Consider the following 13,049-nt stretch of genomic DNA (forward strand, 5'->3'; position numbering starts at 1 on the left):
GCAGCAACTATGACATGCATCAGCTTAAGTACTCACTGCAGCAGAATATCTCATCATTTTATGCTGCTGTTGAAGGACTTGCACTGTTGAAAGACTTGCCACTTAGGTAGTGGGCAAAGTTCAAGATGCTAGTGCTGATGTATAAAACTTTGTATAGCTTCCAACCAAGATACCTAAAATATAATCTCACCCCTCATTTACTGTGCTCTGCAGGAAGGGACCTCCTGCAGATACCATCTCATCAGGAAGTCCATTCCATATGATGTATGAATCAAACTTTCCGAGTGGCAGCACCTGCCCTTTGGAACTCTCTCCCATTATATATCAGACTTTTACTGTATTTTCAGCACCTTCCTCTTCCAACAAACCTTTTAAGTATACATTATTTTACAGTGTTCATCTGCATTGGCCAATAAATTGGGGTTTTTTAATGTAGATTTTGTTGTTGATGTTTTTATTGTAAAACCACTTTAGGATGTTTATGGGGGAGCATTTCATTCTATAACATAGAAGTGAGCTGAAGAGCAGCTCCACCTTTGAGTTTTGTGGATGAACTTAACTTTTATGCAGATTTGGCAGGATTAAGAAGCCAGAATTGTAGTTCTGAGTTTGCACATATATAAGGCAGAAATAGCCTGCAGAAAGAAGCATAAATAATCTGTTTTTGCCATGAAATGTCATATCTCAAAGCATTTGTAATAAGACACATTGCGCACACTACTTCCTTTCTTCTTCTGCAGTGAGGGGGTTTCATGGCAGTGTTTTGTTTCCTGGTATGAGATTTGGAATTGCAGGTGGGAAAGAATATTGGCTAGAGTGTGCAGGATCCAGGTGCTTTATCTGAAGTCATGCATCAGTTGCTAAGTAGGGACAGCCTGGGCCTAAATTAGTTTGGATTTTGGTGCAGAATGAAGGCTGCACCTGTTTCTCTCCTCTGATTACACAGTTTGAGGGTGTGAGGCCAAAACCCAGCAAGATCCCAGGTTGATGAAGTTGTTACCTTTCAACCCATTCATGACTGAAGCAAGAATGAGTATGATTTTTAAAAAAAACTTTATAGTCAGCAGCCTTTTCCAGTGAGCTGTTCCAAAGGTTTTCTTTCAAAACCCATTTAAAATGTTACTTTTCCCAGCCTCTGGTGAATTAGTTGTTTTTCTTTTCAGATAATTGCCTTCTTTTTGTGTGTGGCTGTAATGACACAGTGGGTGAGTGAGTTTACTACCCAACTGTAGTACAGTAGGACAAGTGACATAACTGTCCTGAGAAAAAGTGGATGTTCTGGAAAAACTAATTATGCCCTGCCTCCTTAAGTTCTCAAAAATTGAAATTCAGGTATCAGAAAGCAGAAAGATAGAAAACCCCTGGAGGTTGCTATAGGGCTGTTTGAAATGGCCTGGTAATGGCTTCACAATGAATATTTTAGATGTGTGTGTCTCTAAGTGTTTGGCGCTACAGATAAATCTTTCCCTAAACCTGGAGTTTGCTTTAGGCAGGCTAGGTTGCTTTGGGCAGGCTATGAAGATCTGTCTTTTACTAGGAGTGCTTAAGGAGAATGCGGAGGAGCAGTCACTGTGTTCTCTGCAACATGTGGAGCCTTGACATATACAGAGTGATATGTGCTTTCCAACTGAGTGACCATAAACAGTCTAAAATACATATTGGGGGTTAATTAAAGCACTTCTTACTATTAAGTAGAGTGCTTCTGGGTGTTATAAATGGGCAGCGAACTCTTAGTAATTTAATTGTTGTTGTTGTTGTTGTTGTTGTTGTTTTTAAAAAACCAACCAAACAAACAAAACCCTGGGAAATAAATGCTTGTGCTATTTTCTGCCTTGGGTTCCAAAGCAACCTGTCCAGCGCTGGGCACTATGCACTTTAACTGGGGCTGAAGGGGGCATTCGCCAACCCCAGACAGCAATGGGCTCTGCAGTCCCTGTTGCTTCTAATTTATTTGTGCGTTTTTAAACCGCAAGGCACTGCTTGGTGCGCGTGTGAGATCTTGCGTGTGCCCATCGTCCAAACGGAACTTCTTCTACCACAGCTGGAGGTTGCTTGGGGGGGGGGGGGGACGGCTGGAGAAGGTCTGGCCAAGCCCTTACTCCTGTGGATGTTTATAGCCGAAGTGCCTGTCTGCGTGCGTAACTAAGGCTGTCTGCCCGCCCGCCCTCCCGATGAAAAGTGTCCAGAGAGGCTGCACATTCCTTTGCAAACGTGGCGTGCCCATTTCAGCGTGAAGTGCCTGGCATGCCACACCGCCCACCCCCTCACCTACCTCGAGCAGGCGGGGCGGCCAGGGGGGTGGGAGTGGGGAGAAGCGAGCCGCTGGCTGTATAGTTGAGCCGAGTCCTAGTAGCCCTCCGAAGAGCGACGGAGGGAAAGTGCCTGGACTACGGCATGCTGCAGACGCCCCTCGCGCGCTCTGTTCCTTCCTTCCCTCCCTCCGTTTCCTTCTCTCTCTCCCCCTCTCTCTCCCTCTCGCTGCCTTTCTCTCCAGTCTAGCTTGACGCAGGCAAGATAGAAATCACAGTTAACCACCCAGCCGTCGCTGAACTGGTGCCGATGGGGCACCATTTAAGACGATGATGTTTCTTCGAAGCCTCCTCGCGTAGCCTGAATCGCCGCGCCGAGCCAAAAACAGCGCCGACTCCAAGCCAGCCAGGCTGGAGGAGGCGCGCGTTAAAAGGCTAACAGGAGCTGCGGGCGGAGGTTGCGGCGGCGGCGGCGGCAACAGCAGCAGCAGCAGGTCGATCGGAGGAACGATTGGCAAAGTTGGCTTGAAGTGGGACAAGCGGCAGGAGGAGGAGGCGGCGGCTACTACTACTTCTTTGTGGGGCGGGGGGGAAAGTTGCCACGCGCGGAGAGGGGGGCGCAGGCAGGAGCCCCACGGAGGTGGAGGAGGAGGTGGTGGCGGAGGAGGAGGAGGAGGTTGAAGGATGGGGACGCTGCGGGATTTACAATATGCCTTGCAAGAGAAGATCGAGGAGCTGAGGCAACGGGATGCGCTCATCGACGAGCTGGAGCTGGAGCTGGACCAGAAGGACGAGCTGATCCAGAAGCTGCAGAACGAACTGGACAAGTACCGCTCGGTTATCCGGCCCGCCACCCAACAGGCGCACCAGCAAAGCTCCACCACCTTGCATGGCGAGCAGAGGACCAAGAGGCAGGCCATTTCAGCCGAGCCCACCGCTTTTGACATCCAGGACCTCAGCCATGTCACCCTGCCTTTCTACCCCAAGAGCCCACAGTAAGCCAGGGGTTAAGCGTTGTGTCCGTGTGGCGTCCCTGTGATGTGGTCTCGGTCTCTCTCTTTCTCTCTCTCCCCCCGTGTATCTGTCTCTGTCGCCCGCACTGCCCATTCACTCGCCTTGTGGATCCCTGTGCGCCGCCTTCTGCTTCCCATCGCTTTCCTCCTCAGCTTCAGAAATTGCTTCCACCCAATCTGCCTTCCCTCCCTCCTAGCGCTAAAAACTCTTTTATCTTTTGAGCTGCCCACATTTCCAACGCCACATTCCTCTGTGTCCTTTTCAGATATCAAGGTATCCAAATCCCCCTGCAGAAAAATGAGAGTTCCTAGAGTGTGGAAATGTGAAGGGCGGGGGAGCACAGTTTCTCTCATTTTATCCCCTTCTCCCTTTCTCAAAATTATCACAGCAGTAACCGCATCATCAGACTGTCTCTTCCAGTGTGGTATGTCGTTTCTGTCTGGGATTTTGATATTGTTGTGGCTTTCTGCCCTGAATTTAACTGGGGACTGCCTGTCATTTGAACTATGTGAACCAAATTCACGGACCTTTTTTTTTTTTTTAATTGCACCCGTTTCCTATTTACAAGGTATTTATTAAAGAGAGAGGGGTGTTTTTGCTAACATGTTCTCCTATGAACCTAAGTTTTCTTTGGAACCTACTCAGGCAAAAATATTTGGGGTATTTTCTTTAACCGTTCTGTGTGACATAAAAAGGTGACCTGGATGCTCTTTATCTGTGACATATATCTATGACTTAGTAGCTCTCTGCAAAGCTGCTTTTCACTTCTTTGCTTGCAAGGCCATCTATCTGCAAGCTGAGCATTGGTGGTATCACAAGGTAGAGGTAAGAATGTGAGTGACAACCTTCCCCACTCAGTCACTTTCCTCTTTCTGTTCCCAGTGAGAATACGACTATAAGGGTTTAGACAGCCCCTTCACAGTACAGTCCTATATGTCTACTCAGAAGTAAACCACTTTGAGTCAAATGGGGCTTACTTCCAGGTCAGTGGACACTGAATTGCCATCTTTAGTGTCCTCTCAGAATCTGAAGAGGCAGCCTTATCTTTCTACACCTCAGAACAAGTTTCCTTTTCTACTGTGAAGATTTCTTTGTTCCTCTGACCCTCAGGTGGTTGTTGTTCTCTCCTCCTGGGTAGTGGAAGGCTTTGGGTCTATTTACTCTTTCATTTCAAACTTTGTCCGCAGTTCCTTACTGGTGTATTGAGGTGGGGGCTGTGAGGCTGCAAAGAAAGAGAGGAAACACAGAAGACCAGAGCTTAATTTCTCAAAAGTAAAGTGCCCAAGGTTCAAGCCTGCCTCTGTCCCTGACATCCTAACCCTTTAATTCAAGCTATATGGTGCCTTGTTGCAATTATTTGGTGATGAAGTAAAGGCAGGGACGCTGTGCACACTTTGCATTTATTGGTTACTGCATCCCATGTACGGGGGCAGGGGAGACTCAGTCCTTGCACTCAAAATATGTACTGTGATAGCCCCATTCTCTGCATTCTTCCGAGTGACCCTGAGAAGAGTGTGGCTTACTCTTAGACCCTCATCTCTTCTGTCTTTCTTCTTGGCTGTACTGCTGTCTGAAACAGAGAGGTGCCTCGCATGAGTTTGCAGCCTGGGCTTTCTCTAGTACATAATTTAGTGTGTCTCTGGGGCACAGTGACACCAGTGCAGGACTTCCTTCTGATTCCTCTCCATTCGCCAGCATTACTTCTTCCTCTCATCTCTCTTGAGTCTCTTTGGAGAAGTCTGGTCCGCTTCACCGTTCACAGCTCATCAAGTCCACCAAGGCAGTCAAAACTGACAAGGCTTTTTAGAGGGGAGAGCAAGGGGGAAAGGTGTCTGTTTTGCTCTTTCTGACAACCTAAGTTAGAATTTAAGAGGTGTCAAAAGCTAATGCAATGTTTTTGCTTCGAAAGCAGGAAGCTATGGGTTGCAATAGTCGACAGATGTTGGTGTGAGTTCAGTTGTTCCTTTGGACAGTATGATCCTATACACATTTAGTAAGCATTAGGGGGCATTGAGTTCAATTGGACTTACTCCCAAAGGGAGTAAATACAAGGGCTTTATTCTTGAGTGAAGAACACCCATCCCATATCGTTCCCTTTTCCTCAGGATAAATAAATCCAGGACTACATAATGACAAGTCTGTGGAGTAAATTGAATTGAGCTGTACTTCTGAGTAAAATTGAAAAATGAGTGTTGGAAACTTACTCACATCCATAAAATATACATTGCTTTTCAGTTTCCTCATGTGGTTTCAAATTCTTGTTGGACTTTGGGGTTCTCTGAGTTACATTGTTTTTCTTTTCTCAGCTTAAGGAAAAACTTTTGATCAACATAAGCTGTAGTTCTCAAGGCACATATATTAGTGTAAATCCCTTAACACCAGGTTTTTATTACTGAGTGAAAACATTTTAAGAATACTCCCCCATACCATACCTTTTACATCAGGATAAATAAATTCAGGATTACATAACAACAACTCTGTATATTCCTATACTCATAATCATCAACACAAGTTAGAATTGCTACTCAGGATGAAGGCATGAATTGAAAGACTCACAAGAACTTACCGTGTGTAACACAATTGTTGGAACACAGAAAATGTGTTTGATTATCTTGGGATTTCACCTCTGGGTTATCGTTACCGTCAATCCATATTTGTACATTTTTAGAACTCCCTGGTTGGCCACAGCATATGGAGGACATCATGCCGGTTATCCCTGTTGTACTGGAATGAAACTCTAGCAAATTCACTTGTGTGCTTATGTGACACACACAAACACTTTTTCTGGCTCACACTCTGGAAGCTAAAGATGCCTCCACACAAGTTTAGGATTGAGTCGCATATTCAAGAGTTGGCTCTCAGTTTGTGGCAACATTAAGGGAATCCATTGCATGTTGGAGCCGGCCATTTGGATAGGCAGTTGTCAAATTGCTCCATCATTGCCACATTTCTGTTTAACCAATGATGTGAGTAATTCCTTTCATCAGCTTTCAAGGCCAGTTTAAGCCTATCTGGGTGTACAAACAACTGGTCAGTTGGAAAGTACACTGAGGTGGCTTACAGTTTGTTTGTTTTTTTGTCAGATGAATAGCCAGCCCCATGTTAGAAGGCTCAAAGAGGCTGAAAGAAACATTGGATTTAATTTACCCACATGCAAATTAAATCACTGAATTGTAAAGGTTCACGCGGTTAGCAAAAACAAAGAGTTTTCTCACTTCAGCGTTATGTTCCACTGAGAATACAGAATAAGTAAAATTCTGTTAAAACAAATGCCCCAGTTTACATTCAGCTCTGTGGAGACATGAAGTACTTTGTGATTCGAATACCAGGGCATACATGCTTCTACATCACCATCAACAATATATATGCAAAAACGCTCAAAGGGTAGGAGTATAAATGGTTTTCTTTGTTTCCCAGCTCCATAATGTTCTGATACATATTTTTCTATATGACTTCTGTGAAAACATTCCCTTTGTTCAAATGCCTGAGAATATGTTCCTCTTGGGATTTCCTTGTATCACTGATGCCTGCTGTCCTTCTGTATAGAAGAAAGTGATAACAGAGGATGTAAGAGGTGATTTAGCTTGTCACTTGTCAATTATCATATTTTTCGCTCTATAAGATGCACCAGACCACAAGACGCACCTAGTTTTTGGAGGAGGAAAACAAGAAAAAAAAAATTCTGAATCTCAGAAGCCAGAACAGCAAGAGGGATCGCTGCGCAGTGAAAGCAGCAATCCCTCTTGCTGTTCTGGCTTCTGGGATAGCTGCGCAGCCTGCATTCGCTCCATAAGACACACACACATTTCCCCTTACTTTTTAGGAGGGAAAAGTGAGTCTTATAGAGCAAAAAATACGGTAATTGAATTCACTGGCTGTCATATCCAGAGCCACAGATAAAGGTGGCACGGTAGGCATATCTTGTATGGGGGAGTATAACTTGTGGAGGGGATAATTATTCAGATAGAGATTCTCCCTTCCAGTGGGAGTCAAAATGCAAATTGTGGGCCAGCCCATAACACAGGAACATGAGAAGCTGCTTTATACCACTGTCTGTCCATTTGGCCTGGTATTACCTTCTCTGACTGGCAGTGACTCTCCAGAGACTCAAGCAGAGGTATTTCTCACTTGCTACCTGATTATTTTAACTGGAGATTGAATTAAGAACCTTCTTCGTGCAAAGCAGGTGAGCCATCATTCCTCCAGAATATACTATTGGGGGTCCTAATCATGCCTATTTATCTAATGATGTTTCTGGCCCTTTTAAAAATAACAATACATGTTCAGGTAAGGAAGAATTTGCAAAGTGCATTTCCTTTACGGAGGACAGATTTGTGGCATCCCATTGGATTTATACATGGCTTCAGAATAAAAAAATGACCAAGCAATAAAATTATAAGAAATGACAAAATGGGAGAGAGGTTGTGACAGTGTGTTCTGAAAAAGGGGGAGGGAAGGTACAATACTCTCATAAAACAAAATCCTATTGGAAACCTTGTGGGCAGCAAACTGTGGAGTGACAGTCAATAAGATGCTGCTGAGTGAATGGGCATTCAGTGTAGGGAGCTCCTTATTGTCTGACATTCTTTGCAACTAGCAGAAAAATCAGGGAAGATCCATTGTGACAAAGATAAGATACAGAGCCTGAACACAGCACACAAGTCCCATTTGGCACTTACTCAGAGGATTGCCCTAGCGTTCCTGATCTTGCTTCTCTCTGTGGTTTTGAAATGTCTTCAAAGGAGAGGAAGAAGAAAAAAGAATCCTTTCAGAATATTTTTCCTGTGCTTGGCTTACCTGCTTAGAAAGGAGATGGTGAAAGGACAGTTGTAATAAATCTGACTTTGAATCTTTTAAAATAAATTTGAGGGAAATAATCTATTCTTGATTCTCACTTGCTGCCACAAGTTTTTAATTGAGAAATTGAAACCTCTGAAGAAGAAATACAGCATCCTTCACATGATTCTTAATTTCCTTTCATGACTGTCCAATCAATCTTCATGTATACCGTTTGGTAATCATGAAAAAGCACGCATACTTCTTTTTTTAAAAAAAGAAGCAATTCATGGCTTATGTCAAAACACACTATATGATTTCATTTATTAGTAGCATCCCAGTTGCTACTTGCATTGGTATTTTGCAAACAGAGTTCATTTTGACAAATTTAGATGCTATATTAACAATTCCTGTGAGGTAGATAAAATACCTGCAGATGTGAGAAATCTTCTTGAAGATAGACTATATAGCTTAAATGTTGATTTCTGTAAACACAATGTTGCTGTCTACGCTTTCCCTATTTGATACAGCTCACTGATGAACTAATGTTCTGTTTAGCCATTTGATATGATCAAATGCATGATCTGCTTGGGGGTTATGCATAACCATCAAGCTTTTCTTTCTGAGAGTTAACATTCAGAACTGTTGCTTCTGTGGAGAGTTTCTCCCTTACTTATGGTCACTTATAAGTAATCATAGACCAGAAGGAGAGAGAAACCTCATTACTTCAATGTCTAATGTTTATGAATAACATTTCCCCCTTATAATATGATCAATTAACTTGTGAATGAAGGCAGGTTTGCTGCTCACTGCTCTGAATAGCAAGGAATTATGTTACACATTAGCTCTCTCATTCATATAAATACTATAAATGAGGGCATTCTTTGCTGTTTGCTGGGATCTGTGATTATTGTTTTCTTGTTAGTTTGCTTTCTCTTCTCCTATAGAAAGGTGACTCCTATGCAAAATAACCTGGGCGTAAGTAAATCGCAAGATAAGCAGTAAAAATTGCACCTTAAAGGCTACAGTATTATTTTTTTTGCCCCATTGCTGCCTTGGATCCTGCACTTGGAGTAATATGGGATATAAATAAAACAAACAAACAAGTAGCAGTATTGATCAAAATAAAATACAGGTTTATTTTGCACTTTAAACATTCAGTAAGTTTCAAGCGTTGCAACTAAGATGGATGTTTCGAAATGAGGCCTCTTTTTACTCATCTGTTTCTCTTAAGTGATAAAACAGGAATTTTTTTTTTTTTAATCTGTTTTAACAAGTTTTTGGATTATAGGCTATCCTCCCTCTCCCTGTCTCATAAAACAATAAAGTATGTAGTTGTACTGTTCAGAAGTAAATTCCACTTATTTCAGTGGGGATCTATTTCCAAGTAAATATATAGGCTACATTTCAACACTAGGGATGGGCAGGTCAGTCCTTGCCCGTTTTGCGTATGTTCATTCCATCCCATTTCCACATTAAGCTGCAATTTTTAAAAAATCTCTATGGAGTGTGTATTTTATCCTAAAGTACACATCTTTATATACATTTTTGGACCTTATTTTTTGAACCACTAAGCACATGGTAAAATTTGGAGATGTGAAATCTGCGAAGTAACTACATTCCAAACATTGCACTAGTCTGGGAATTGTAGAATCAGGTTAGTTAATGTATAGCAAAGAACAAATTTTTAAAGCATCTCTGCACAGCACACAAAGTGCCATCAAGGTCTATTGCACAATGATCCTAGTCCTTTACAACTTTATGTTTGCAGAGTTACCATTGTTTCTCATTGTGGGCATTTTGCTGAGATTTTTATTGTGAGGCTGGGTTTCACCCTTTGACTAAGCCTGAGCTGCCAAACAGATATGAGGCAAAATGCTTTTGAAAGTATTCATTATGTACCTGCAGACTTCATGAGAAATTTTGGCACAGACTGTGGACTGATTTGTATAAATGGGAGGTGAGGGAGAGGACTCAAAAGGATTTGCGTAAATTGTATTTGCATTTACTCAAGGGGAATGTAATTTTCTGACAGGGTGGTGAATATAGGCCAGATGCCTATGATCAGGGCTAGCTCAAGAGCTTTTGCTATTATGTGTGGGGAAGGGGTAGGAGCAGCGCAAGAGGATCCATAAACAGAATAAAGTGCATCCCAAAATCCATTTCAGTATCATTGAGGAGGCTTCTGAGATCTTACTGATGGGGCATGATTGAGAAGATGTGAGGGGGAAATAGGAAGTGCAAGTGCCATTTCCTGCTTGTGTGCTGGTGTTTCTCCACAATGTCCCCATGGGGAGATGTTCACATGGCCCAAGTTGTTGAAATTAAAAGTGGGGACAGGGCTTTTGCATTCAGGTCCTGCAAGCAGGATTCCCATAGGAATATGGTGGGCTACTGTGAGAACAGGATTCTGGAGTAGATGGACATTTGACCTGATCCAGCAGGGCTCTTCTTATGAGCTTATCCCTTCTCAGAGATGTGTGTGAAAATTCTATTTGGAATGTTGTAGAGATGCTTTCATGGGGAACCAGCTCAGGCAGATGCAGTGCGTAAACCTGAGCTATTACCCTATTTCCAGAAGTGGTTTTTTTAATATATATGTGCCACTTCAAACAGCTGCCTGAATGGTTGTGCCAACCCAGTCCTAGCTAAGCTATCTGGATAACTAATGGTAGTACACTGACCATTTATAACCAGCTATAAGATAGATAGTGGGAGGCTTAATTCACTGTGTTGTGTCAGTATTTGCCTCAGCCATTTCAAAATAAGTTACTTTGCCAGTGTCATTCCGTTTAAGGAATTCAGTTACAAATGACGCATTTTATAAAATTGTTTCAGCCACCTTTAGAGCAATGTAGGAGAAAGTTGTGGGTTGTTCTATAACACGGGAGAAACTTTTATTTGGAATAGTTCACTATATGTCTTAGCAAAGTTTTAGAATACAGTTACTTTTAGAACATAAATTTAGGATTTGTAGGACTGTGATCTTCATTCTCTCTGAAACTGTGAAATCTATTAGAAGGAGTGTGTTATGATCATCATTAAGCAATACCCATAATATATTTTGTTGTTGACAGTAATAACTGCTAGAACCATGCTGTTGAAAAGAAAATGCAAACACTGAGATGATGTGAATAAGCTAGCCCTGTTCAGATGCTCATATGTTACCAGACATCCCCATTTCCTGGGCACAGTCCTTGGATTTACAAATAGGCCCCCATACAAAATCCATCTATTTAGTAGGAAGTTGAAAAGTGTCCCTGGATTCATTGAAAAAAATCTGGTAACCTTATGACATATGAACATTCAAGGGATTAAAGTGGGGAGGGGTAGCATGCATGCAAGGCCTGCCCACAGTGCCCTCACGCAGGCAGGGTCCTCTTCAGACCTTTGCATATTTAGTACAAAGGTCTGAAGGCGGTTTCTACATTCGCTTGGCTGAACACATGCAGAAGCCTTCTCAGGACTGGAAACCCTGATAAGGCAGGGGACATGTGTAGTAGATGTGTTCTTCATACCTTCATGTAAAACACACACAAAGGTCTGAAGAGATATCTGGGTGCACGGGGGCACTGGGGACAAAGCTGATGCAGTGTCCTCTTCCCATTTTATGTCCTCCTGTGTTCGGACAAACAGCCAAATAAGACTCCTGCTTATGCTCGTTAACCCTTCAGCAAAAAATTCCTGGCAGTTTTATATAGAATGACACTGTAATCTTTCAGATAACCTCTCTTGCATTAATAACTACTTATTAAAGAAGAAAATAATCAGAATTGATCTCTCTCTCTCTCTTTCTCTCTAAATAAAAAAGAGCCCTGCTCATTGCCATGGAAACCTTTAGGACATTGATAAGATAACCTCTAAATGCTCTAGGGGGTAGGGGAGATTTGTGTCCTAGAAAACTGGCTTTCAAATTGCAGACTGAATGGCCATTAACCAGAGGCCCAGTGTCTGCTGCTCTAGAATATGAATTGTCTTTCTTCTCCTTAGCCTACTGAGTAACAGTTTCCAGGTTTGTAAAGCATATTATTTCACCGGAAACTCATTCACTAGTGGAGATGGGCAAGAGGAAGCGGCATCTTTCTATTGTTACTGCTGTTTGTCGATAGGGCCTAGCCACATATTATTATTATTATTATTATTATTATTATTATTATTATTATTATTATTTTCTCCCTTGTCTGCTTAGCAGTGGAGGGTCTCCACAGTATCCTAGCAACCACAGGCTAAAATGCTTGGCTGCTGGTCTTTTTGCCATCTCTGCCTCTCTCTCTCCCCCACCCACTTAGTTGCCTTGACTGTGTCAATGAGGTGGCAGGACTGATGCCTTGGGGAACTCGCCTCAATCTGAAGGGAGATCTCTAGTTTACAGAGGCAGGTTCTTCAGGTTAAGTAGCATCAGAGCCTGCTACAAAACCTGAACGGTGCTGTCGCTTCTCTGTTTGTTCTTCCTGCTCCTTGTTTTAGAATCCACTGCGATGAAGCCTCAGCTGTATGCTGGAAAACTATTCAGTGTTTGATGGGCAGCACAGACAGAGGACAGTCTCTTTAGATCTGTCTTGTTTCGCTCACTTACTTCAGGTTTTTCCTCTCTCTTGGACCCAGATAGCACATGAAGGCTGATGCAGACCTGGATGTTTAATGCAGATTTGCTCCACTGATATGTAAGGAATATGGTGGAATTTCAAGGGCTAGAGTAGTATGTGAGTGAGAAAGCATTCAGAGCCTTTTCCCTGCTTGCTGTTCATAACCCCCAGTCCATCCTTCCAGGGATACTTTTCTTCCAGTCCAGTTTAATTTATAGTATCAGAGAAGGAAGTACTACATGGGAAAGCATGGAGTATGTGGGGAAGTCACACATTTTTGTGATTTGTGATAGTTCACCCAGATGTGAGCTGTTCAGTTCATGTTGCAGTGATCAGGTTGTGAAAATGTGTGTGAGAGAACCATTAGGACTTTGGGACAGAAATCCGGGGGGGCTTCCAAAGGCAGCAAGACTGACTTCCTAAT

The 13,049-nt window shown here is 42.7% G+C and overlaps 1 protein-coding gene across 11 annotated transcripts in view; it reads left to right on the plus strand.

The window, feature by feature from the left end:
• Positions 1–13,049, plus strand: part of PRKG1 (protein kinase cGMP-dependent 1) — a 668,505-nt gene that overhangs the window by 151,093 nt on the left and 504,363 nt on the right. The window contains exon 1 of one of the 11 annotated variants that reach the window (XM_083614094.1): positions 2,286–3,244. The exons of 9 other annotated variants lie outside the window; for them this stretch is intronic. In XM_083614094.1, coding sequence (XP_083470220.1) covers positions 2,934–3,244 — 311 coding nt within the window. In that variant the 5' untranslated portion in view covers positions 2,286–2,933. Of the gene's footprint in view, positions 1–2,285; positions 3,245–13,049 lie in introns of those variants that run through there. One more of the 11 variants, XM_083614084.1, reaches the window with a different exon arrangement.

Source organism: Podarcis filfolensis (genome assembly GCF_964270895.1).
Source record: "Podarcis filfolensis genome assembly, chromosome: 5".
Lineage (NCBI taxonomy): Eukaryota > Metazoa > Chordata > Lepidosauria > Squamata > Lacertidae > Podarcis > Podarcis filfolensis.